Genomic DNA, 27,789 nt, shown 5'->3' on the forward strand with positions numbered 1-27,789 from the left:
CCCAGTTTTTTCAAACATTTCATTTAAAATTTGAACAATATATTACTGTTTTTCGTTGCTTATATCCTGACCTGATGCTCTGTAAAATTTAGTTCAGTGTTGCAGAAGGCGTCATAGCTATCTATATCAATTTATAAGTAATTTAGTGTTTTTCTCAGTGGAACCTTTTCATTGCCCGTGAGTGTACCTCAGCAGGACCGCCACAACAGTCTGATGGGGTGCCCGGATCTATCTCATATCTACTCTTCTTAATATCCGTCTTACGTGCAACTGACGCTAATTCTACTGGCCAATCGAATCACTATGATGATGTGCTAGTGTTTGTCACTGAAGAAGCCCACTGCCTCGGATATTCCTTAGTCCTTTACCGGCATGACTTTCTAAGTTTACCGGGACAGCAGGCATGAGGAAGGGCGTCCCACGCTACGTTTCCTGGCCAGGATAATAATAATTATGGCCTTTGATAAATGGTCGTGGCACACACACGGAGGCCGGAACTTGTCCCAGATTACTGGCTCCCACTAATGGTGTGAATATGATAATTCGTCTCATCTGTTTGTTATTCAACAAGGCACTTTATCTTGGAATGGTATTTATTTATGTATGGGACGCTTGCAACTTTCTCCATACAGTTGTGTACCTAAGTACTATTCGTAATTTCACTCGTAGATACAAGCATTTATTTAGCACCCTGTAGCTTACTAACCGTACATTAGGATACATAATTGAAACTCCTGAAAAGCTGATATACACGATATTTATTTACATATATACCATTCATTACAATATTTATTATGTAAAGTCTATGGAAGTTATAACATTGTTATGATATAGGTAACTATGTAATATTGATATTTATAACAAGCTAGTAAGTAGATGCTTGAAAATGCTAGATTATTGCAAGTGTCACGAAGACTCATCGTACCTCTTACCTCCTAACAAATTATACTTACAGTATATTATTATGATATACTTGATAAGCGATGATTGATAGCCTATACAGGGTGGAATGTTTCAGTAAATTTCACAAAGGCAGGTAAATGCACCCGAAACGACATACTGATCAACTTTCACTAAGTGACCAACGCTGAAAATGTGAAAATAGTTAGCTGATAATATTGCCCCCTGTATATTTAAATTATGTATATGGAAACTGAAGTTAAAGCTTTCACTGAAGGTAGAAGTCTAATAGGAATAAGGACTATTACATAGAGGTAGGTATATTTTCGTGTCTTTAAAATAAATAAATTGGGAAATATTTATGATTTATTTTTCAAAGTATGTAGTTTAAAGTGCAGTTAAATCAGTCTGTAAACTTTCGATTTGTACCAGACATCTTAAAAACATAGATTTACATGGATTTAAGTTTCCCGTGTAGAGAAAATGATACTGTTTACTACTTAGGTAGTTATGTTGTCTGCGCGTAAATAAACATTATTCATTGCTTACTATTCACATCCATTATCCGTATTAAACCCGATTTGCCCATTAAATAATAAAGTTTATCTACTCAGTTGTATCACCTGTAACAATTTGAATAGGAATTTTCAGACTATTGGCACTTATTTTAGGGTGCGAAAGGAGCCTCCACGAGCGATTCATGCTAATATGACTTCCTAATCATGGTGACAATCTCCAGTCCAGCTCTAGAGTTCTTCACCGACAAGCTAAGATGATTCTCTATTCTGTAATGGCGAAATCGGTTCTTTGTCCATGGCATTGCTATCCCACCAGTACCTACACGTCTATCAAAGCCTACAAGTCCAAATAACGATGTCTCTAAATCATGAAGTTGGTCAATTTATTGTACTATCAGCTTCCAGAAAAAGTTGGCGAACAAAAAGTTTCGAAGCGAACCAAACAGTGTTATGTCTCGATATCTAGATGTCTAGATTTAGCCCCATCGCAGCGGGGAGCCGGGGGGCCGCATGAAGGCGCGGGTCTCGGCCGTGAGCGTCAGGTCCCCGAGGTCGCGCAGGTCGGGGTGCATGAAGGTGTGCAGATGGCGCCGGTGGTGCAGCTGGTGCCCGCGCTCGTGAGCCAGCCCCTGCAGCCGGCTCCACAGGGAGAACATGCGCTTCGCCGGCACCTCGGCAGGGGAGTCTGGAATGGACATGTCAGTAAGCAAGGTTGCATGGTATTTGAGGAGTGGGCAGAGGGCGATGAATATAACTTACCCAAAGTTTCTGACTCCAGAATGTTCGGAATGTCGTCGCTGTTCACTCTTACTACTTCTATAACTGGATTAATTTCTTCTGACAACAGCTCATCCTGATCATCAGTGTATTGAGGATATCTGGTATCATCCATCATAAACTCTGGGTTTTTTGTTAGATTACTATTGCGATCAATAAGGCCCGCGAGGCGGATGTCCAGGAGCAGGAGAGGGTCTGCGGAGGCTAGAATGGCGTCGTATATTTTGTTCAGGTTCTGCTTGGCGAGGCGTTCCTTGGTCAGGTCGTTGATGTATTCGGGTACGACTTCGTCTGTGAGGTCGCGGTCTTCGGGGTCGGGGGTTCTCTTCCTGTGCGCTGGTTTGTGCCTCTCGAAGGGGACGGGCTGCAGGCGGTCGAGGCGGCGTGGGTAGTTGTGCCACTGCTCCTGGCGGTGCCCGCCGGGGGACGCGCCCTCGCCGTCGTCGCGCGCCACCAACACTCGCATCCGCTCGTTATTGTCGCGCTCCAGCTCTTTTGATTCCAGAAACCTGCACAGTTTCAGGACTTCTCTCGTTCTGACTGTGCCGATTGCTTCTTTACAAAAGATAGTGTAAAATATATTTCTACTGTCGATTCTATTTCTAATATTGTCGTATATCCGGAGCGGCTGCTGCTCCTGCACGAGCAGGGCGCTGGAGGAGAGCGCCACCGCGGCCAGCAGCAGCGAGGTCGCCAGGCGCCGCCGCATCTGGAACAAAACAAATTTTATACTTTACTAAAGGAGCGATGATGCGATTACTAAGAATAGACCGATGAGTGCAGGAAGGTGAGACTAATAGTGGAAATGACTGGAGAGTGAGTGGTGGAGGGCTATTCTTATTAGCCTATCAGTGACCGTGAGACACGAGACACTAGAGTACCTACATTCCTATATCTAGGGTCTAGGGTATGTCACCGTGGTGTAAGAAATCTATTTTAAGTATGTAAGGCCTCTTATACATTCAATACACAGAGTTTGAAATACCCAAACAGCAATTTATGTCCTGAATATTTCTGACCAACAAAATATAGTAGCTGCAATGCAGTCCGTGCAGCAATTTTGATTGATCGATTGAATTAGTTATTATAGTTATTGAGGAAGTAGTTAGTGCGTAATATTACGTAATGCTATGTCGTTTGATCCCGCAGGCTCGAGCCTCCTCGAAACTCGCCAATTATTTCACATGTTCAACTAAAATATCCTGCAGCGACGATGTTATTTAATTGGTTTCATCTCTGTATAGAGTAGTGCTTGGGGTGTTTATTAATTAAAATTCAAATGTCAATTTACTTGAGCCTAGTTGTGAATATTTAAGTGGGGAGTTTGAGAGGAGGTTCAGTCATTAGCGTGCTCATTTACATGTTAAATTGTCTTGATCATTCAAGGGGAGTAAGTAGTCAGTAAGTACTACTAAGTAGCTACCTAATACGACAACATGGTAACGGACCGTTCGACAGTTATTAAAGTGACTGCTAATACCCAAGTTTCACGGATCCATGGAATAGATGGTTTTCAGACGTGGTAAAAAATATTTTATAAGAAGCTAACAGTTCTAGACGTTTTAATAGTTTGTGTATTTAGGTACTGTATCTACAATATAAGGATCTCAATTTCCCTCTAGTTATGACATTTGTGATGAGCAAGCTAATCTAATAGGTCCGATAATATAAGTAACAATATTACTTATAAGAAAAATTTCATTAGTGATCGACTAAAAACTAAAACGTATTTATAATGCGAAGAAAAAATATTGATCGCCTAATACATAATTAATCGTTGCAAGGTCGTCAAGGAATCGATGAACACTGAAATAAATATAAAATATTTTACCACGGAGTACCTATTTTATACGTGAATTTTTCAAAGTAGTAGACAGATCCACAGTTTTTTATAATGATCATCCTCGGATGATCCATCCATCATGAGAAGAGAAGACTTTGTATAGCAGAAGTTGTAGAAGGTTTGTCTGGTAAATAAACCTGCCATGCCTCAGAATATTCCTCTCTGTATTGAATAGTATGTTACGGGGGAGTGTGGTGGGAAGCAGTAACTATTATTAGATTATACCCAAGTTCGGAGGTCCCTGAAGTGCGTGGTGAAATTATGAAAAAGGAAGGTCAATAGTCCAAGATACGAGTACATATAGGTATGTGCCCTTTGAGGCCTCTAAATCTTATTGGGCCTAAGAGGCTTTTGCCTCAACAAAGCCCTTCAGGAAGGGCATTGGTGAAATGTTATTGAATTTTCCTGTACCGCGTGAGTGACGGGATAGTTACTGTATAATGAATAATTGTAATTGTATATATGACTGTATTTTATCACGGATCAATTTATTCCTTATTAAGTTAAGGCTTTGAATGTTTTTGTGTTATAAGTATTAGCTCATTTTAATACACAATAGTTTTCATTGCCCCTTGGTTGTATTCGTCTTAACTTACAGACATAGGTACTTATAAATAGTCAACCTACTATCTTCAGTCACCAAAACTTTAATTAATTGGTTTGTGTAATTAAAGGGATAGCAACAGATTAATTAAGGAAGTAAATCGTCGAACTCACGAATCATTACAGCCCCTAAATACCTCCGGGTCCTGTCCCCGCCAGTGGGACTAATGCTTTATCTCTATAGGGTTGAAATTTATACGTGAACTTCCCGTCAGCAGGTCGACTACTGGGCGTAATAAACTTTCACTCGAATCGCTCTGCATGTCGGGTACATCGAGCAGCTGGCAACAGCCACACTGACAAAATGATACCCTCGGTTGAGACATCGCTTTTATAATGAATGCTAGTTATGCATTTCAGTATATACAATTTTCCGCCCTAGACGAAAGCAAAAGCAACGATGAGAGTGAAAATGGTGTCTGACGAGGTACACATTTCAAGTTATTGCTATATTCGCCAGTGGTGCTTTGCTGCATTTTACCCTTGGTTTTCGTTTTTATTTTACTACCCATACATTTTGCCGTTACCACTTTACTATGAAGTCGACAAACGTACACATAACTATTAATCATTCCCACGATAAATGGTAAAAGATTAATGGTGTTCTCTAATGCATTAAGTATAACTTTGTAACCTTTAAGTAACGTTGGGGTAGTGGATATTGTATGTCTGTAGCAATGTATTGCCATGCAACTAAATTGTTTTCAACAATTTACGTACGAGCAATGAAAAAGTTCCAGTGACATATGGAACGGCAGTGGCAGGTTGAACTTTGTCATTGCTCGTTACTCGTGAGTGTACATATTGTCATCCGATAGAGCTATGAAGTTTAGTGCCAATTTTGCCATAGTTGGTTAGAGCATAACCTCGAATTATTGGTTGACTTTTGACACATCTGTCAAGAATTTAATATGGAGATGACGTATAATAGATGAACCAAACCCTGGTTACGATCTAACCGACTCTGGCGAAATTGGAGCTTAGTCTTCATATCATGTTGGTGGCAACCACTAGACGTGGACTGTTCCTCACCGCATTGTAACAAATAAATGAAAGGCGGCTTCGTTTTAGTTGTCATCAGTCGCTGACTATCCAGAGGGCACCGGATGTTATGTTGTTATGTATTGACTTATATATTACTAGCGTATGTTATATCATTCATTATATGCGATCATTGAGTAACACCCGAGTCCGCGTTGTTGTATGTAGGTATGAGATAGAGAAGATTACGCGGGTATTTACAAAAGTACTCTATGAGGTTATGTATACTTCACTCAGGAATGCTGTAGTGTGTTCTTTCAGAGACTGTTGGCTTGAAAACAAAAAAAAAACAAACACTCACACCTTGTACAGAGGTGTAAGTAGTAAGGAGCAGAGACACCTGACCCCCCTCAGAAGCTTTGTTACTATGAGAGGGGGGTCAGGTTTCTCTGCATCTGACCGTACTAATGTACTCCCTTGCGGGGTAGGCAGCGGTGCTTTGCTGCACCCACTTTTCGCCAGTGTTATGTTAGTCCTAATGTAATAGGGGGCGGGCCTATTGCCATTTTACGGGCACATCCAAGACCCGAGAACAAATATCTGTGTTTAAACAAATATCTGCCCCAGCCGGGAATCGAACCCGGGACCTTCGGCTCAGTAGTCAGGGTCACTAACCACTACGCCATTCGGTCGTCTGGACTGTTGACTTTATTTATTCGAAATTGAACTGACCTTCAGATCTTTAATAAAGCATATCGTATACTTGCTCGTAGTTTTTACAGGATAAAGTTTTTACTGTATGAAAATAAAATGATCGACATGACGATCACTGAATTAGGTTTATGGCCGCGCTTGAGAGTTATTTTGTTATTATTTTCCGCGAATAGAGGGTTATTGGTCGTAAAATAAAACGTGTGAACTAAATTACTTGATTCGGAAACCCATAAAGGACATAAAATCTAAATGGAAGACCTACTTCATTTTATGGTCACACGAAGAAATACACTGTAAGTATAAAATGTATAAGCAGTAGTAGTAACTGCGGTTTATAGGATATTAGGTACGTACAGTCGTACAAGGTATTTAAGCGATATTAAAAATATATTTATAAACGCTTTATTGTACACAAACAAACAATATACAAAACAGATTACAAATTTAAAACATATAGGACGTATACAAAGGCGGGCTTATTGCCAAAAAGCAATTTCTTCCAGCCAACCTACGACTGGGTGAAAGAGAAATTGAAAATTAAATCTTTTAACTAATTAAATTTGAAGTAGGTACAATTAACAAAAATAAGTAATAACCTAACCTAACTATTATTAAAGCAAACATGAAACAAAACTACAAATATTTATTTATAAACACTTTATTGTATAATAATAAAAACAGTTACAAAAATGGACTTAAAAGTAGTAAGTATATACAGAGGCGGGCTTATTGCCAAGAAGCAATTTCTTCCAACCAACCTTTGTTTGGTGGAAAACTAAAGTTTTTAAACTCCTTTAATACAATAAAAAGCTATACAAAAACAATGTGGAAAGAACCTAAACTAAAACATATCTAAGATAAAAACGAAAAATACAAACTAACTACCTATTTAACTTACATAAATAATAATAATACAAATACACATAATACCTAAATGACAAAATAGACTTAATATATATCCGCTATATTTATATAAATACATATATAACTATATAATATATTACATATTATTTACCAACCTAAGGTTTTATAATAGTGATCCTTTACGCTCTTTAATATATTCATAAATAATATCATAAATTATAAAACTAATATAAAATAGAACTGCATACATAAAATATATACTTTAAATTATATATAATATATATTATAAAATATATATATACCATAGGCTTAATTTTTCATGTTCGCTTTATAAACAAGGCAGTAGATATTTTTTTCAAATAGGTTCTTATTAATGTAACTATTCTACAAAATATGCTCCGTTTCTACCATTAATCATGACGAAATGCAAGACGCAGTAGATAACGTGTGCATCTCAGCAAATTGCATTCTGAGCTCTCTGTTTCTTAGTAAAGCTCACCCTGAGTAGGAGCATTCGCGGTTTGGTTCTTTTGCACGAGAGTAATTCGGAGTAGTGTTTTCGTGATTAAATTGAAGAGTCGTAGGTTTAGAAATGCCTTAGTAGATTGAAGTTAAATAAATAAATAAATATAAATACGGTAGTAGGTCATATTAGGTAGGTCTACAATACAAGGTAGGTACATACCACTGTATTTTACCTTTTAACAGACAGTTATATTTAGCAAAGTATCTAGCGTTTGAAATGAATATTTTATATAGTGGTAGTAGTATAGTAATAGTAGTTATTATATGGTAGATATTATAAGTTTAATCGAGCGAGTTTCTTTAGATCTTGAGTGAAATAAACATTTATCTACTGAATATTTCACAGAGCAGTGGCCATCTGTGCTTCCACTCCGCTGCGTCTTACATGATACCGTCATCTAAGACAACATATATGTACCTATAGGTACTTACTTATTTTAATATGCATGAAAATAGGTTCAGAAATAAGGAGGAAACTACGGTTACGGGTATAAATAACATAAGTATTTATACCCTCCACAAGTTATCGAAAAAAGCCTCCCCGACTAGGTCCCTAGCGTAGCTTTTGCAGTGATGAGTGAACCGCTAACCTGACTGGCCAATCTTTTTATCACGATGTCCAACCCTAGTCTGGCTCTTGGTAACTAAGTAAAACTACGTCTTATTCGCTTTAGATGGTCTTATCACTTTTCTTATCAAATGGAGAAGATACCTATCTATCATGGCCAGCTGATTTTCCGCATTTAGCCTCCAAGGTGGGCCATTATGCGTGAAATACCTATGGGGTGACTAGCTATTAAGCCACCCAAGCTCACGCCAGAAAGCCAGTAGACGACCTAGGTTGCTCATGACTTCCCGGAGGGACCCCGGAGATCCGAGGATCGAGAAGATACCTATATATTGTTCACCAAGTCACAGAATAATAACTGACCAAGTCTACGGTTGAGAGGTAACTAAACTACATTGACTTAATTTAATTAGCCTTTAATATCTTATTATAAATAAGTTGAGCTTCTATGTTTTAATAGCGTTCAGCGTGTGTGCATAACCATAAAATGTTGAAGTAGATAAGTTATAAAAGGTAACATTATAAGGGGTATCACAAGGAGCTTCAGGCATCCGTCCATCAATACCAAATAGCAACAGTTTACTTATATTGTATCTATCTGTTCTGAAATGGAAACGATGGTATGGGTGCACAGGTGCATGCAAGGGACCTTTTCACTCAGGGTGTCATGTCATGATATAGACCAAGAGAAGAATTTGTCTTTTACGGATCTAATATACCTTTATGTGACGATGGCTTTAGATACAAGTATAAATATAAGTCTACGCTTTTAGCGCTAAGGTGATAGTTTTATGTACCTATCCGAGCTCAATGCTTTATGGAGCATGGATTATGGATATGTATAAGTATTGTCCAGCTGTCTTGTAGGCACGGCTTTATAGCTTCAGCAATAGGATTACCGACTGTAGACTCGGGATCGTTTGTAGTCTGATTTACTAAATTCCAGGAGTAATTATTATATTGATCCTATTCTCAGTACGATCTATGTGATTACCGATAATTATACATAAGTACCAAGATACCATCATTTGAAATCGGAACCTATTTCATATTATAAATTATTTAAATTTAGACGATTCTAACCTCTCATTAAACTTTAGTATAAGGAGGAATAAGTTTCATAGATGCCCTATGACACTTATTATCAGTAGGTACTTATATGTATGAATATACGTAATATGTTTGATCAAACGTTGGTCATATGCCACTTCGCAAACTGCGTCTCGAGTGTGAGTAGGTCGGCCAGAAACAAGTGTCTGTTCAATAGGGTGTAAATTCGAATGCGGAAGTTCTAAGTGTAGTTTGCTAGTTCCTCCTTATTTGTTGCTCCCGGCTGAACTGAATTAGACTTTAATTACTTTAGCTGTCGAGCCTTTTGACTTCATCCTGTCATTGATCTAATTGCATGTGGATGCTGAGATACAGTACAGGGTTCTGTAAATTACATGCTACCAAAAAATAAACCGCATAATCTAGAGGACGACTTAGCTGAATCCTCGGAAATGCATTTCTTTTTCGAGCTCCCAAACCAAGTTGGATAGAACAAGTACACAATATTAGTATTACATAAACAGATGCAGATATGTACGAAAGCTTATTTATAAAGTCAAGAGATCGTTAAATTCGTTCAATTTCAATGTTTCGGAACGAGTGCCTAAACACATAATTTATGAAATATTTACTTTGCTCTCGCTCGTTCAAACTTCATGGTAGCGATCGTGCGAGTAAACAAAGTGATGTCTCTCGTTTCACGTTTCATTAGGCATCCAAATAAACCTACATATTTTACTCCGGATATATATATTTGCCTAGAGTTACAACTGGTGGGTACCCACTACCCATTCATGGTAACGCAAGGTTTCTAAAGCGATAGTGAACGTGTAATAAATTGACACTCAAGCATATTTACCTACGTAAATACACCGCCCGCCCTTACGACCGTCAAAATGTATGATCAAAATTAACCCTGCGAACTTCTAGCAAACGCTCGGCTTGGAAGTTAATAAAATAAAAATCGCATCATTAGAACAAAAGTTACTAATTTAAAAAAACGTAGGTACCTCGCCCAAAGGTTATCCCTGGCGATACAAAGAGGAAACGCAGCCAGCATTATGGGTACCTTTGGATGGGGTGCAACAGAAGAGCGCCACCAACATTTGTAAATCAGTCAAACATCTAGTCAAATATAAAAAAAAATATAAAAAAATGTGCAAATTAATGTTGGGAATCGCTGGAAATATGTAACTTGATGACAATCACAACATTGTTCTAAGTGATATTTTATTAAAATTCATTCAGTCGTTGCAAATCATTCAAGTTAATAATTTCGGTTATATTGAATTCCTATAGGTAGGTATATTCTGAGAACTATTTAGTTCTAAGGTCTAAGGACGAGGAAGTGGCCAGGCTAAGTACCACTTTCCCAAGACATTATCAGCTCAGATTGAGTCCGGCTTCACTCCTTTTAGGCTAACTCGATCTTGCGATCCACTTTGCTCCCCATGATTCGATCAGGACCAATTCCAACGATATATCTTTCTTAACGTAAAAAAAGGAAATCTAATTTTACTTCGTGTGAGTTTTCTCAGCTTTTTGGCATCGCGTTTAGTAAATATAGAAGGTTCGACGACATACGAAGCGGGTGCCATGAATTACGATTTCCAACTTTTGCTGAATTCATTCAGAAGAGAGACGCATTAGCAATTTTTTTTCAGTATTTTCGACAGGCCATGTTGTTATTTCTTGTATTTTAAAGGAGTTTTTTTTGTGACTTAGGGCGGCATGCAATGCACAGCCTATTAATCGTAGTCGTATGTCAAACGCCTGTCAGTTAGTAAGTACATGCTTTTTTTTTGTTTATAAGTAACCAAAAAAGTTGTAATTAAGCGTGTTAATTGATATTAATTATATTTGACAAAAAACCACAAATTTAAGTAAAACTGGATCTTTTATTACTTATTTCTCGCCAAAAAACCCGGTATTATGGTTTAATTTAATATTCTGCAAGTACCTACGTAATCGATGTAAAAGTAAGCACTCCCTCCCCTAAAAGGCACTTAGCCCAGAAATATGCATCAACACGAAATTTTGTTTTAAAGAGTTGGTAAACAACACCCGAGGCCTAATGCCTAATTGAGTTTTATTACATTACCGTATAACGTTTAACTTTCAGATTGGGTCGGTTCTTCAGATGTCTTATTATCAGTCATCTAAGTTGGTATATTATTTATGACTTTTCCAGCAATAAAACTTTACAAATAGTTTACTTAACTGCGTAACTTTCGTGCACCCCGGTATTTATATTTAAAATATTAAATGAACTCAAAAACTACTGCACAAAACTCAAGGAGAGTCACTACCACTAGTCAAACTTTTTTTATATGAAAGCTGTAGCTGTATATTTATCGTAGGCAATTATAAAAAAAACTACAAACAATGAAACAAAACAAACTTTTTATATTGTTGACTTTTGTATACGTACAAATAAGAAACATTTGTTCAGTGGTTGTTTGTAGGCCACGATATATTGATACAATACTAGTAGGTACCAACACATCGTAGGTATGTAAGTATAGACAAGTAATTTATAGACTATTGATTACTTCCGAGTTTTGTCTGTAACAAATGACATAATCACCGCTTAAATGTCTCGGTCGTTCGGTTTTTGTAATATTTGTACTTACCTATTGTATTTAGAGCTACGGATGTAAATAGAATCATACGGATTCACATAAAAACGATATCAAGCTTTATATTTTTAGATCATCATCATCAGCCAGTAATCATCCACTGCTGGACATAGGCCTCTCCCAAGGAGCGCCACAACACTCGGTCCTCGGCCTTCCTCATCCAACCACTACCCGCCACCCGCCTAAGGTCGTCAGTCCAGCGGGCAGGAGGGCGTCCCACGCTGCGTTTGCCTGTTCGTGGTCTCCACTCGAGAACTCGTCTACCCCAACGGTTATCGGTTCTTCGGCAGATATAACCAGCCCACTGCCACTTCAGCTTGCATATTTTGACAGCTATGTCGGTAACCTTAGTCCTCTGACGGATAACCTCATTTCTGATACGATCCATCAGAGAAACCCCAAGCATAGCTCTCTCCATAGCACGCTGAGCGACTTTAAATCGGTGGACCAGTCCTACCGTCAGTGTCCACGTCTCTGTACCATACGTCATCACTGGCAGGACGCACTGGTTGAAGACTTTTGTCTTCAGGCTCTGAGGAATGGCCGAGGAGAATATGTGACGAAGTTTCCCGAATGCAGCCCAACCCAGTTGGATGCGCCTTGCAGCCTCCTTGTCGAAGTTGCTTCTGCCTAGCCGAATAGTCTGCCCGAGGTAGACATATTCTTGCACAACTTCGATTGTTGCCTCACCAACGGCGACCGGCTCCGGTTTGATGTGAGCATTGTACATGACTTTCGTCTTGTCCAAGTTCATACCGAGGCCAACACGTCGGGAAGCAGCATTTAGGCCACTTAGCATCCAGCTGAGTTCCTGCAGAGATTCTGCCATAATAACGATGTCGTCCGCGAAGCGGAGGTGTGACATGTACTCGCCATTTATACATATGCCATGTCCTTTCCAGTCCAACGTCTTAAAGACATCTTCCAATGCATTGGTGAACAGTTTCGGAGATATCACATCCCCCTGTCTCACTCCACGTTGCAGTTGGATAGGTCTTGTCTTGTGGTCCTGTACTTGGACAGTCATAGTAGCGGCATTGTACAGACATCTCAACACTTCGATATAGCGCCAATCGATTTGGCATCTCTGCAAGGATTCCAAAACTGCCCAGGTCTCGATGGAGTCGAAGGCTTTTTCATAGTCAACAAAGGCTAGACACAGAGGCTGATTATACTCTTCGGTCTTCTGTATAATCTGCCTTACTGTGTGGATGTGGTCTATTGTACTAAAGCCTTTTCGAAACCCAGCCTGCTCTGGGGGCTGGAACTCGTCTAACTTTTGGGCAAGACGGTTCGTGATAACCCTTGAGAACAGCTTGTATACATGGCTTAAAAGCGAGATCGGTCTATAGTTCTTCAGAAGGGTTTTGTCACCCTTCTTAAAGAACAATACCACGACGCTCTCAGACCATGCCTCCGGTGTAATGCCATTGTGAAGAACCGAATTGAAGAGCCTCTGGAGCTGTTCGAGGATTGCAATACCTCCAGCTTTCAGAAGCTCTGTAGTAATTCCGTCTTCACCCGGAGCCTTGTTGTTTTTAAGCTGCTCAAGGGCTATCCTAATTTCGCCTATGTCGACGTCAGGGATGTCGTCAGTGTAGTGGCGTATTAGTGGCGCTCTGGAATCGGAGATTTAGATGAGAGTCGTAAAAATAAAAATAAATCAATTAAGGAGTTTAAGTACAATAATACCACGTGCTCTTACGGTGATGAAAAACATCGTTAGGAAACCACATCTAAATTCTAGAAGTGTATGCTAAGTGCATTGTATCTACTTATTCCAAAACGGCGATATGGTTCGCAACCTATCACGTGAATAAAAATGTGCTGCGAAAAGTGAGTGACTCGCTTGTGAGCCACCTCTGACTATGCCTTCGGGGATAACAGTCGTGAGTGCATATGTATGTAAATAAAATAAAAAATACAGTCGGTTGGTTGCGTGGATCGCTAATATTCGCTAACCTTTTACTGTCTGTCTGTACCAATTCGAACCAATGTAGACTAACGGTCTTATTCATAAAAAAACCTTAAAGTAGGTTTACTGAGCTCAATAGTTACGGAACACATTAAGGGCCTGTTCCACAATATCTGGTTAGTGGCTACCTGTCGGATAAAATACATGCTGTCACTCTCTATCATTATTTTTTAGACAGTGACAGTATGTATTTTATCCGACAGGTAGCCACTAACCAGACATTGTGGAACAGGCCCTAAGCCTATTTGAGGTTTCGTAAAAATCTCTATTCATAATAGTTCCGTAGACCTTCAATAACTATAATGATGCTAATAGATTTCACAGACCAAACATTTTGACATTTACCCTATTAAGTTGCCGGTCCGACGAAACCATAAACAAAAATAGCGAAAACTTTCATTCATTTATCAATCTCTATTATCTATGTTAGCCACGGCGCGGCACTTAAAAAAGTTTACGTTGGCTTAAAGGCGCAGTTGGCCAAGCCAAAACCCACAAAAAAAAAAAAAAATTTTTACGTTACCATGGCAACTTATTTTCAGCAAATATTAACTCCATGGAAGTAATAATACAACAGGAATGCGCACTGCACCAAAAAAACGAGCCGACAGAGATAGTCAGCACGGAGCCCTCCATCTCTTTCTATTTTTGAAGACCATAATTTTAGGTAATTCATGAGACATCACTTCCAATCTATCATGTCGCGAATAGGTGTCGATGGTCTCAAAGTCACCTATTATTACCTATTATTCGAATAATTCGATTGCAATGTAGGTACGAATGTATTTTGGTGATATGACAATTGAGTAAACAAATGGGGTGAAGGAAAATTTGTATAGATGTGTGTTGTTGCAGCGCAAACTGCAATGTAATATTGATACTTATGTTTTTTTCCATATCAATTAGATATTCCCAAGGTTTGAACTAGCAACAACAATCTGTCTTTTTACCAAATTCTACTAAGATGGACTGGTTTTAATTAGAGAGTTAGGATTGACGTAAATAATAAGATGAGCGAAATCAAACAGCACACATTTTTATAATAAGTATAATACAATGTATTTATTGGATCTTCTTTATTTACACGTTCTATTTTCTGTGGGGTAAGTAGGTACCTTATTAAATTAAAGTTGTCCTTCAATACGCTCCGCAAGGTTAAAGTTTCAACCAAAGAGAATAAAAATGTTCAATATCACTTCTGTCAATCTAAAGTGTACCAAAAAAATCAACAGCTCATAACTCTTTACCAGCCTTATAAGATAACAGCCACAATAATACCTAATGATACTTAGGTATAAAATAAAATAAAAAGTTGAATGAAACAGGTCCTAATTTATGGAAAGTGATTCAAAAGTACGAATGAATGGTCACCCTAACCATAACGTCTCTCACAACAGTATAAACGTCATCCGTCATCTTGACAACTTCGGTCTTGTCGTAAAGTATTTAGAAAAACTACCAATATTTTTTATGAAATTATTATTCATACAAATACCAAATATTTCATTAAAATTACATGTTTATAATGATTTATTATAAATTTGTTTTTGAAAATGATATGATATACAGTAGTCTATGAGTTAATTTAATATTTTTTTTGCATAGCTCTCTTCGTACAAAATCTACTAAAGTTTACACAACTAAATCCTGGCAATTGTTAGAAAGAGAGGAAGGGCTCTGTGGTAACCCTCTCTATCGGCTCGCGGCCTCTTTCACTTCAAATATAAATCTTAAGGTGAATTCGTTAGGTCTATTTTTGTTTCCATCATTTTGGTGAGTGCGCATTCCTGTTGTATTATTAATTCCATGATTAACTCACAACAAATGTCAAATCGTCAATAAAGCAGAACAGCTGTTGACCGGCCGCCATGTTTTTGTACAAGAGGAGGTTTACGGAAGGTGTCTAGTAGGGTCCAGCCAACTTTAGCATATCAAGGTTTTACGAATCAGTTGGAGAGTTCTTTAGCGCTTTTGATCGTTTATGAATAAAGTTTTTTTGTCATTTGCTTATAGCAGGCCTATAGGTCTCCCGTAACTTTTTATGAATAAGACCGAAAGTATTTAATGTTAAATCAATAAGATGCCATTGGCTGACCATCCGGCCAACCGTAAAAATTTAATGCTCTGCTTCATTATCGATTTTAGGCCGGCGTCTGCTTACACCTTTATCCAAATGTTGTCGCGATTTTTGTATCCTTCTCCCTGAAACTGAGAGCTTTTAGATTATAAATTTGTCATGTCAATCTGTCTGCAGCCACGTAATGCTTGGCTTAGATTGGCAGAGTTATTTAGCGAAAGTTTTCTTTTACTTTATTATACGAAGAAAAAAAGAAAAAGGTTCTCAATTCGTCCATACGTTTTATAGTTTATACTTTTATGGTTCTTAATTTCTTTGCCATGTTTCATGAAAATGCTTCAGGTGCGGTTCAAGAGTTATGCGAGTGAAGTTTCTACTTTATTTGGTTAAAACACGAATTTATTCTATGATGACAGGGTTCCAAATCATACCTACTAGGTCCTAAGAGATAAATTTCATTAGGTACCAACTGTATTTTATGGAAGGGAGATCGAGTTGTTCATTGAAACATTCGTTTCATTAAGTTCAATTTATTACACCTTTTTGCCCTTTTTTCATGGTCATTCAGATTTCATTTAGAAAAACTACGTGTACAAGGCTTCATAATTTCACACTCGACAGGTTATCGTTGAAAACTTGGTAGATGTACCAATATTTTACGGGCGTAAGTAGTTATCTATCTCCTGTCTCTTTAACTTTAATACTGTCTTGACGAGGTTGAATAACCAACGCTAAAAATCCCTGACATTCAACACTCCTTCAACACTCAATACTGACGAGGATAAGCCGATTTTTGATGAAACATGGCGAAGAACCCTGAGTTTTCTAAGCAAAATTACGGTAACATTTCCTATGATACAAAAAAAAACAAATCGAGAATCGGTTCCGTTGCCGTTGGGAACTACGTACAGATATACAGATACGTTAAACTTATAACACACCTCTTTTTGTCGGGGTTAAAAACGGTATCCATGATGGTTCAAAGTGTTAATTGATGGGCGAACGATCGTGCAATAATTTCAAGTCTATTTTGTAGCATAAATTGTGTACCTACCTAATTAAAAAGTTACTGAGAAACAAAGTTGTTAGCTTGTAGCTTTTACGACAAAATTTACGACAACATCCAAGGAAAGAACATCCTTTAAAACAAAGAATCAAACTTTTTTGTTTCTAAACTCATAAATAAATTTTGAAATTACGAAAGAAAATATTAAATAATAAAATTTCCCACTTATCAAGCCACTCACTTTGTCGTAATAATATTTGATAGCAAAATTTTTCTTCAAAAAAGGAGGAGGTTCTCAATTCGCCGAGATATTTTATTTTTTTTTATGTATGTTCACCGATAACTCCGCCGTTTATGAACCGATTTTGAAAATTCTTTTTTTGTTGCTTCCAAGTGGTCCCATTTTTTTTTCAGAATTTTATCTCACCCCTAAGGGTGGGTAAAGGGGTAAAAACAGGGTATGAATTTCCATTTTGGACACATATTAACCGATTCTAATGAAATTAAGAACGTAAATATAGTTCTTATAACAATAAAATATGATGGTGACCTTGAGCTGATCTGATGATGGAAACGGAAGGCAGTCAAGGGAACTCCTCAACGGTATATAGCAACTACCTCGTGTTTAGGCTTGAATGATTCGTATTGATTAGTAGGACTTTTTGGTATCATTTGCATCTTACTTTTGATTAAAAATTATTGCAAATAAACTAAAAACTATAAAATAAAATAATAATTTAAAAAAATAAAAAACCGACTTCAAAAAACCACTAAAATGTAAGTAATAATTTAAGGTTTACACAAATTATATGTGACAGTACAAATATACCTAAGCAGGAACTGTTCTTTTTTGAAGTTGGTGCCATATTTCTTCAGATTACTTTGTCACTGCACCAACATCAAAAAAGAACAGTTCCTGCTTAGGTATATTTGTACTGTCACATATAATTTGTGTAAACCTTAAATTATTACTTACATTTTAGTGGTTTTTTGAAGTCGGTTTTTACATTGATTATTCAATGTATTTCTAATCTGCACAACCTAAAATAAACTTTGAGTATTCGCTTTGAGCAATTTTGTCTTATGTCCTATGGCTTCATACAAGTTTTATCTCAGCGAGTGTTTTTCAAAACAATATAATATAGGCTTCTAAAAATATATATGCAAAGAAGTTAGTAGAATGTAATGAAAATATAGAAAGATGCAATGTAGGCTGGCGTCATCTTAAAACATAAATGCATTTACCGGGACGCAATCTCGGGTAAATCAGATCTCAAGGAAATGCCAGCGGTCGTCGTGTCATTTACTGTGCCGAGATACTCGCAGGCCCTCCAGTATCCATGTTTCAACTGATATTCAAAGTAATTGAAAGCTTTTGCGGAATAAGAGCATTTTATTTGTTTCTGTTTTGTTAAATTAAGTTTTTCAATTGTTCTATCTATCTATCGCATAACTATTGCACTTTTTTTCGTATAAGACTGTGAATATGTATATTTCTACTTCCCCTTCATGTGTATCGCCATGGGACATTCTAGTATTATCATAGAATAACAACTACAAGTACTCGTTATTCTATAGTATTATGCATATGCGTATCTTAGAGGTAGAGACGCTTAAATTGGCCGACCTGTTACCGCCGGGTAGATCGGCTTAAGATTGAGCCATCAATTGCACCTGGCTCCTTAATAATTTAAACTTCACGTCCTAAGACAAACTAATACAATTAAGGCAAAGTTATAGCATATACGGATAAATTATTAAGAAAAACTAATGCAAACACTGCTTTTGACCACTATAAGAATCGTTCAACATCATTATCCATTCAATCAATGTACGTACTAATGTTTGTAATGTACATTGAACAGTAATGGTCAATGGTTATGTCAAATCCATCCGGATCATTGTATTTTTTTTTATTGAAAAACCGTTTTTTCAGTTATTGATATATTTTACCGCCAAGTACTGTGTTACGGAAAAAGTCACACGCAATTCCTGCTCCATAGGTCCAAGGGTCACCATCGATTTACCCGGCTATATGGAAAAATATAAGGAAGGTTTATGTATATGTCTACCCGATTTATTTGTCATTGTTAAACCGTGTCTTAACTTATATTATCCTCCAGACCTGATTTAGTACTTTTTAGTTTAGTAGAACTAATTTTTGTAAGATTTTTTAAATTTACTTCCTATTATTAATTTCTAAATCATTGACTGTGTCTTAAATAGCTACGACCGCCGGCGTCGTCGTCGTCGTGTGACGAGCGTGACCGGACAAATTACATACCAAATGGAGATGTTCTATTTCAACAAAGTAAATTGTTTAGGAAGACCTTAATTAAAGGTATAAAGACAGAGGTCGTTAGTTTTAAAGGGTTTAATAACTAAAAAGGTTAGAGTAAAGTTACTATTATGCCGACTACTAAACGTTAACTAGAAAGGTGTGCTAACCTTCGTAATAAAACTGAAGTAAACGATGAAACATCAACAACAAGTTTAGTTCGAAAAACCCTACGGTTGGATCTTACGCCGGGGTTTTTCAGCAGGTAAGTACTAGTAATATCAAATGGTTGATGATAAGATAAAGATAAAGATAAGATAAAAATTATTTGGTTGATGATCTGATTAATTTCTCGCAAATTTTATTTCTACATCAATAATCATTAATAATAATAAATGTTATCATCATGTTATGTACGAGTATGATAGGTAGGTAGCGTGTGCTTTGACTAAAAGGTATAAGTACAGCGGGACACACTTCATTGAAAGTACAAACACATCTAAATATTTCAGCGATATATTAAGTTTATTGACTTTATGTAAAATAATAAGCCGACCTTAAGTATGTGCATGTTTTTGCAAATATATTATAAGCAAACACATTTGCGTTCACGCGCTGTAGGCTATGAAATGAATGAGGGAGTTTTATAAATGACGTTTCATGTCTTTCGGATATTTTCGTTGTTTACTTTGGTAACATACTGGGTAAATATTTTGTATGGCAAAAACAGTTCAGCACTTTATTGCCATAAACGACGAGAGACGACGAAGCGGCGGCGGCGGCGGCGGCGGCGGCGGCGGTGGTGACGACGGCATAAATACGTATTTCTAGCACACTCCGAGTTAACGATCAAATTCATATACAGTGCCACAAACTTATCTGTTCCGGTGAGAGCTTACGTAAAGTTATAATATTTCTTCATTCTATAAGATTTTAAGTTTGCCCATAGTGTTAATTTGCCTTTGCAGTTTTTATAAACCCATCTAATGTACTTATATTAATTTATAATTCATTAGTAAGTAATGAGATATGGATCAATTTAGTTCGCTCTCACCGGAACAGATAAGTTTGTCGCACTATACAACTAAATCATCAAAAGTATAAACTGTCAAGACAAGTATATAGGTATTCCAATTGCTAATGTAAACTGTAACATGTTATTTGAATATGATTATAGTTATTATGAATTGGATACCCTCGAGCAAAGCCATGATATCCCGATTTCAAAACAATATCCTGAATCAAAATCGTGATTGTGAGTGTGTCGTCTGTTTAGAGTAGAGGTGACTCGCAAGCGACACACCCGCTTTTTGGTGTACATTTTGTACTCACTTGATAGGTTGCGATCCTTATATAATCAAAGGTTGAGATCTGTACGTTTTAGAATGAGTACAAATAAATGCATAAGTACCTACATCAATGTCAAAATTATATTATACACTCACGGGCAATGAAAAAGTTCCACTCACAAAATGTCGACACCAATCGACCCCGATTTTTTCTAACATTTAATTTTAAATTTGAACAGTACCTATATTACTGAATTTATTTGGTAATATGATGATGATGATGATGATGCTGATGCTCTGTTACTTCAATGTTGCAGAAGGCATCGTTAAGGTAGCATTTGTCGTTTAGGAGTAATTTGGTGTTTTTATCAGTGGAACCTTTTCATTGCCCGTGAGTGTAAGTAAATTATTAAATTAAAATCGGGTATAATGTGCAGACTGGTAACAGGTGTCGCTCGCAGGGAGACGTGATACCACGTGGCGCCGCTCCACGACGGAACCCGCTGTAATTATGTTCAGGCGAGAACAAATGGACTCTCCACTGTTTCAATGTGAGGAAATAATATCCGACGAGTCACATTTCTAAAAGGAAATAAATAATGTAGGTCGCCTGTCATTTCATGAGAGTTAGAGCGGTTTCATCAGTCTATATTTTTCAGCGCGTATAAGCTGGTTTTTGGGATTAAGTGTTACAAGCGTTAACGCGCTTTTAAGCTCGTATAAATAAATACGAATGGCACTGATTATATTGCATTAAATATGCAATACAATCAGTGCAACGATGAAGATCGTGGGTCCGTTATCGGTGTACAGTCAGCAGCTTTATAAAACCTAGACTACATAAGTATACACTTTTACACATTGTCTTAAGTCATAGACCACCATGCATTCACACACTGCTAGTTTGACGAGTTACAATTATTACAAAAGTGTCTAGCTACTTACTAAGCTGGCCGTACGTACGGTTATGAATGTTATGATATGGTTGTCTCGCAGCACAATACCACGGTGAATTCCAATATCCGGTGTGTGTGGAATAGCCGGCGCGCTACCTCGCGTCCCGCGGTGGGGCTAGCGGGACATTCTCGATGCATCCACTGAACTATTCCCTTATCAAATATCTGCCGAATGGGCACATGACTCATAAAGTATAGTAGATTTGTGTATGTAGGTAGGGTTTACTTAGGTAGGAATTTAGAGCATGACCTGCCTTGCCAGATAGCATCTCTATAGTCCTATAGAGGTTTATTTTCGTTTGCACATCAAAAATTACCATAAATAACTTATTTTAAATTGAAAAACAATCAAAATAAGTTATTTATGGTAATTTTAACGGTAAAAAATATGCCCAAAATAATAAAGCATGTTAATTATTTCATGATAAATTACCAAGCAGTGCAAAATATGCAAGACAAATAGTAAATTAGTAATTAGAAGAGAGTCAGTAATTAAGTTAGTAAAAGTAGAAATATATTCAGAATTAATTATTGTAGCATGATTAGCGGACTGTCCGCCGCTCTCAGTGTCGATTTATACGACGGAAGAATATTAAAAAGTATGCGGAATGCTTTCACATAAGTAATAAATTCAAAGAATCCAAAGCGACGTTTTAATCAAGTCTAAAAACTTGGAGAGTGGAAACAAAAGCCCGCCTAAACCATAATTTACTTAGCGAATCTACCTGTTTCATTCATTTTAAGATTGTTAAGTGAATATTAATATAGTATAATTATATACTTAGTAAAGTTTGTGGAATAATAATTGTTTTCATTGAATAATAAGTGTGTAAATATTATGAGTAGTGTTTCAGTTAAGTTGGATTGTGTTGTGTCGAATTTGGGTTCGTTTTCATGTGGCCTGAGAAAGAGAATAGCGTTACGAACTTGCTATGTTACTTATTTTAATAAAATTGTGGTTGAAAATAAATGGTCTGATAAAGAATAATTAAAAAAAAGTAATTATTTTACGTTCATGTTTTTTTATGTAAATAAGATGGTTGATGGTACGCGACTTAAAGTATATAAGATAGCCGATTTTTAGTAGCGTAGTTTATCTATGTTACTCTCCTAAAATTGCATAAAAAAACAGTTTAACTAACTTTACAACTGAGGCCAAAAACTAAAACCGATACCAAGTTAAAATCAATTTAATTAAAATTTCAGACCTCACGATAAAACCCAATGGGTATGTATGGCTTTCTGTGGAACTTTATTGGTAAGTACTTCCATTTTGTTTTTCAACGCAGCCTACGCGCGGGACCAATAGCAGTTAATTAAAAGTCAATACTATTGTTGAAAGTTTACCGAAATGATTACTGATGTGGCCGGGTGCTGATAAGTATGTTGCCTTTTTGGGTTCCGTAGCCAGTGTGTTCCAGTTGGACACTATTTATAAGACAGGAGGGCTTTTCTCGTACTTGAAAGAGATTTAATTATGTTTGCCAAACTCTCATTTCCCATTATATTATACCTCAAACATACGCAACGTTTTTACAATAATAAGTAATATAGCATAAAATAATTATTGCCCAACCCTGATAACTAAAAGTAAAATGAAATATTGGATTTGCTCTTATCTTATAATAAAAACGATGAAGTATTTGGTTCCGACTTTTCCAAAAATGTTATCGGTTCGCAATCAGCTGTAGCCGTTTTCCTTGGAAAAGGAATTGAAACATGAATTTTGTTAAATTAAAAGTGGAGTAAGTGTCTGTTTGTCGACCGAGTCGTTATCGAGTCGAAGATTTATATAAATACTCCTTAAAGGTATGTACTGAAATACCTAGTACATTATTTAATATATTGAAATTCATTGTAAAAATATAGATGTCTAACAATTTATTAAAAAATATAGAAGTCTAACAATTTATGCAAAAAAAAAGTTCATAAGACGAGTCATACAAAATATTTGCAATAATTGTACAAAAAGTACAAAGCTAACGGAAAACGAACTCTCTCTTATTGAATCCTCTTGTTCTATTCTATTCTTCCATTTTATTCTTACATTCTATTCTTGCATAAGCCGACGGCGTGACAAGTCTCGTTCCTTCGTTGTAACATTTATATTGACCCCCCAGTGCCGGGCTCCAGAATCGACAGTCTGGTCATTAGTGGTGCTAATAGCCGCACCGCATTCCTTCAACAATCCTATACACCTCGTCGTTCATTACCTGTCGAGTGATTGATGAAGTATGCAGCCACCTGGCGGCGAGAGAACCAACTGAAGCCCATTTTATTCAAAATGAAAGCCATTAATTATCCCTCTAATGATCGTTGACGATTGTGAAATAGCTGAAATATCTGAAAAGGCGGTTAGAGGTACAAAGACCAATTAGATATAAAATGGCACGAATATTCTATCCTACTAATATTGTTGATGGTTATAATAATTAGGTATATTATTTATTGTATGTACTCATTTATTTAATTTTGTGCAAATCATTTAAATATTGATTCTAAATACCTACCTTGACTTGAACTTGAACGTATACCTATCGGTACTACCATCTAACTTCATAATCTGGTATTCAGCATAGAACACAAATACTTTTAAAATAGATAAAAGTACGCAAAAGTTTGTTTATACTGTCAATAGCCACATTATGTGTAGACAAAACCCCGGGAGAGTATTCCGAGACGCAGTAAAACTGTTCGACGCCGCAAACCTCAGACACAGACAGGGTTTTAACACACAACACTTGACCACAAATGTACGTTCTCTTTTCAAGTGTCAGTAAAACTTTACGGAGCTTTTTATTACATTTTCAGTTTAAACAAAATCAGTGAATGTTTTGTCAGGCGTACAATGTGTATTTCTTGGTTATGAATGATAAATGCTATGTTTTTGTATCCGAACATTACCAAATACACCCTTTCATATTTAGATTTTACCTTGATTGTTTTATTTTATGCCTTTTTATATAAATTTAAAAAAATATATTATTAACCATAAGCCTACGCCAAGCCGTAGCAGTTGCGTAGCCTCCTGCTACGCGGCCGTCGTAGCAACCTCGTAGTACACTACGCCGTCGTCGCAGCGGCCGTTAATTTTGAGTGACAAACAAAGTAATGTAATTATCAAATCTTTAGACTTGCTGCCAAAATATTTACAGAAACTTTCATTGATTTATTTATTTAAACACTTTATTATAATATATGTAATTAATAATTATACAATTACACATTACGCAATTTAAGTACAAAATAAAATCTTGTACCATTTTACTTACTTTAATTCGGTGTGTCCATCTGAAACTCAGATTATTGGATTGTCAGTTATATGAGTACCTATATATTTCTCATCTTTATCTCATCGCGTTTCTTTAACAAGATCATTGGCTCAAGGCTGGCTGACCTACTTGCTCTTCTTTTTGATATTGCACAGCCTGTTTCTCTGGCTAATTTAACATGTTAGAGGTTAAAACAAACAGTTTACAAAGAGATAGAACCTCCATTTCTCTACTGGTTTTATAGAGCCGTTATGCCAGGGATAAATTGCTGTTGCGAAGTGGCTGTTGAAGACTCCCTTTAGTGCCGCGTGCCTCCACGTTCAATGGTTCACGTAAAACTTGTTCAGTTTACTACTTATATGGTGGTATATAAGTAGTAAACTGAACAAGTTTTGTTGTACGAGTTTTGAATATACGCGGAAAAAACTAATTCCCTTACTAAAGAATCACGTGGCAAACAAAGTTTTTAAAGAGAAGCCAAAAAATATTTCGCTATTGTAGTAGAACAAAAGTTGTTTAGAATAGGCCCTCGAGTCGAGCCGAGTGATGGTAGCTCAATCGGGTAAGTGAAGCGGTTCTCACGGCACAGTTGCGGGTTCCAATCCTACCCCTGACATGTATGTACAGTCCAACTATAAAGTCGTGAAAACGGAAGTGGATCCTAACTAATTGTTTAAGATCGTATTTAATCGATCTGTTATATTTATTAAAAGACAAATCCGTTAAGAATTGATAATCAATCGGTATTTTATTTTTATAAAATGTATGTAAAAGTAAGTAAGTAAGTAACTGATGAACATAAATAGTCTTAGCAAAATCACACTCTTTGATGTCAGGACTTTATAGTTTGACTGTACTAAATAGTTCTTTCGAGTACAATATCTACCTACCAGTGCTCTTACAGTGAAGGAAATCATCGTGAGGAAACCTATGTACATATACTAGAGTTGGCAATTCTAGATGTGCGAACTACTACGCAAGCGTGGTGTGAAATGGTTCAAGTTTAGGAAGGGAGTTTACACTTTGGGTATGCATATAGGTACAAAGATTCCATCCAAAGAGACCCAGGTAGATAAGTACGTACCGTACAGACCCACAGAGAATAATAAACTTAAAACTACTTTTGAAGTGCTGTAAATTGAACGGAAAACTGCGATTTTTGCTGCACGGCACGGTGAAATGATACTCGTAGATAGCCATATAAATAAATCAAATTAATTTTAACCTTTTCAATTCAAAATCGATTCCGATTCAAAATGAATTACATTTCCCCGGGGATGTCTATTGAAATTAATTCTTTCAACTCGCGGGTTCAAAATAATATTGAAGGAAAAATGATTACTTACTTACTCCTGGAATTGTTATGTCGTTCGTAACAATAACACTGAGTCCCTATTCTGCTCAGACATTTGCAAAAACATTATTCTTGCATTAAAAGATCCATAATTTTTTTAAATAAGTATATTCTTTATTATGTTTTTCATCAAGTTGAAAGCAGGAGCAAGATTTTTAGATGAACTTTGCTTATTGTAAAAGTGTACCTATCAAGGAACTGCAACGGATTTAGGGCTTGTACCTACACTTGCATTGTTTTAAAGGTTTCAGGCATGAAACCTCAGAATCGTAAAATGCCATTAAAACTATATATCTTACATATAAGGATTTATTATACCAAGCCCTTCAAAAGCATTTTATTTTTATTTTACTGTATGTTAACGTAAGAACCGTTCAAGTAATTCGTTGTGATTTTCCATGTAAACTTTATTTAATCAACCGAAGCCACTTGTGTATAGAAACAAATTAATTTTACAGTGTAAATAAAGCGAAGTTTGTAGCTTTGTGTACTAACAGACTAGGTATTTCACATTTAACAATATTCAATTTTCTTACAAATTACTTACTTGATTATACATTAAGAAAAACTAAAGATGCAACAGAATTAGTAATAATATAGTGAAATTGTAAACTGCGTATTTACAATTCGTAACTTTTTGTAGTTAAATATTGACTAAGTTTTTATAAATTGCTATGTGGAATAACTTCATTTAGTGTAGTAATTACCTCTAGGTAACAAAAATTACGAAGATAAATAAAGTTCGTATAAGTACTCTGTAACTTTTTAACTTTGAATTCAGTTACCGCCTTTTTCAAGTGACCTTTCGTTTGATGTTTGTTCTACTATTTAGGTGGACTTTCACTAAATGCTATTCGTATTTAGTCTTATATTTGTTCAAAATTTATTTAAGTACACTTAAAATAATTTTAATTTAAACGTTTAGCGTTTGGTAAAAGTCACCCTTAGTAGCTTACCACAAATCATCAAAATGAAATGTTTTAAGATTAACATTTAAATACACTCACCTTTATAAATCGATGATACTTTCAAAGCACAACTTAAAACTGACGAAGCACGTCGACACAGAAAAAAAATGTTCTATTACACAAAAGTTTTTTTTATTTTGACGAACTAGTTCCAAAGTTTCAGAATGTATTGATTTGTTTAGTAGCAGGTGTATGTTATGGTTAATTGGTATTTGTCATTCATACACTAGGGTAGGTAGTATTACGAGAGTCGCGGGGAAGTCTGCCCCTGGCTCGCATGGTGGCGGGCGGCTGCGGGCAGGGCGCGGGGCTTTCTGCCGCCCAAACACCGCCCGCCCTACGCCAGATATACAACTTTCTGTTCAAAGTTCAAACTTGTTGCCCTTTCTACGGACTTTTTATTTTTATTTGTCTGTAGTTACTTAGCTACTAAGAATTTTACTAAAGATTTAATGAGATGATATTTTTTTGGGTATGTTTATGATCTCATGGAAATCTATGCTGGCCATTGAAAATAATATCCAGTGCGCATGATATGTACAAGCGCATATGTTTGTCGTGAGCTCGTGGGTAGGCAGGCTTCACGTTTTAAGCTGTAACCTATGAACCTTCACTTTCCCGATACACTGTGA

General features: G+C 36.6%; 1 protein-coding gene across 1 annotated transcript; it reads right to left on the bottom strand.

Moving 5' to 3' along the window:
* Positions 1 to 741: 741 nt before the first annotated feature.
* Positions 742 to 27,582, bottom strand: LOC105386169. Its single transcript, XM_038108453.2, has 3 exons — positions 27,197 to 27,582; positions 2,178 to 2,904; positions 742 to 2,103 (listed from the first exon to the last, which is right to left on the bottom strand). Exons 2-3 carry the CDS (start codon positions 2,902 to 2,904, stop codon positions 1,895 to 1,897), a joined length of 936 nt encoding a protein of 311 aa, XP_037964381.2. The 5' UTR covers positions 27,197 to 27,582; the 3' UTR covers positions 742 to 1,894.
* Positions 27,583 to 27,789: the final 207 nt, after the last annotated feature.

This window comes from Plutella xylostella, chromosome 15 (assembly GCF_932276165.1).
Source record: "Plutella xylostella chromosome 15, ilPluXylo3.1, whole genome shotgun sequence".
In the NCBI taxonomy this organism is placed as follows: domain Eukaryota; kingdom Metazoa; phylum Arthropoda; class Insecta; order Lepidoptera; family Plutellidae; genus Plutella; species Plutella xylostella.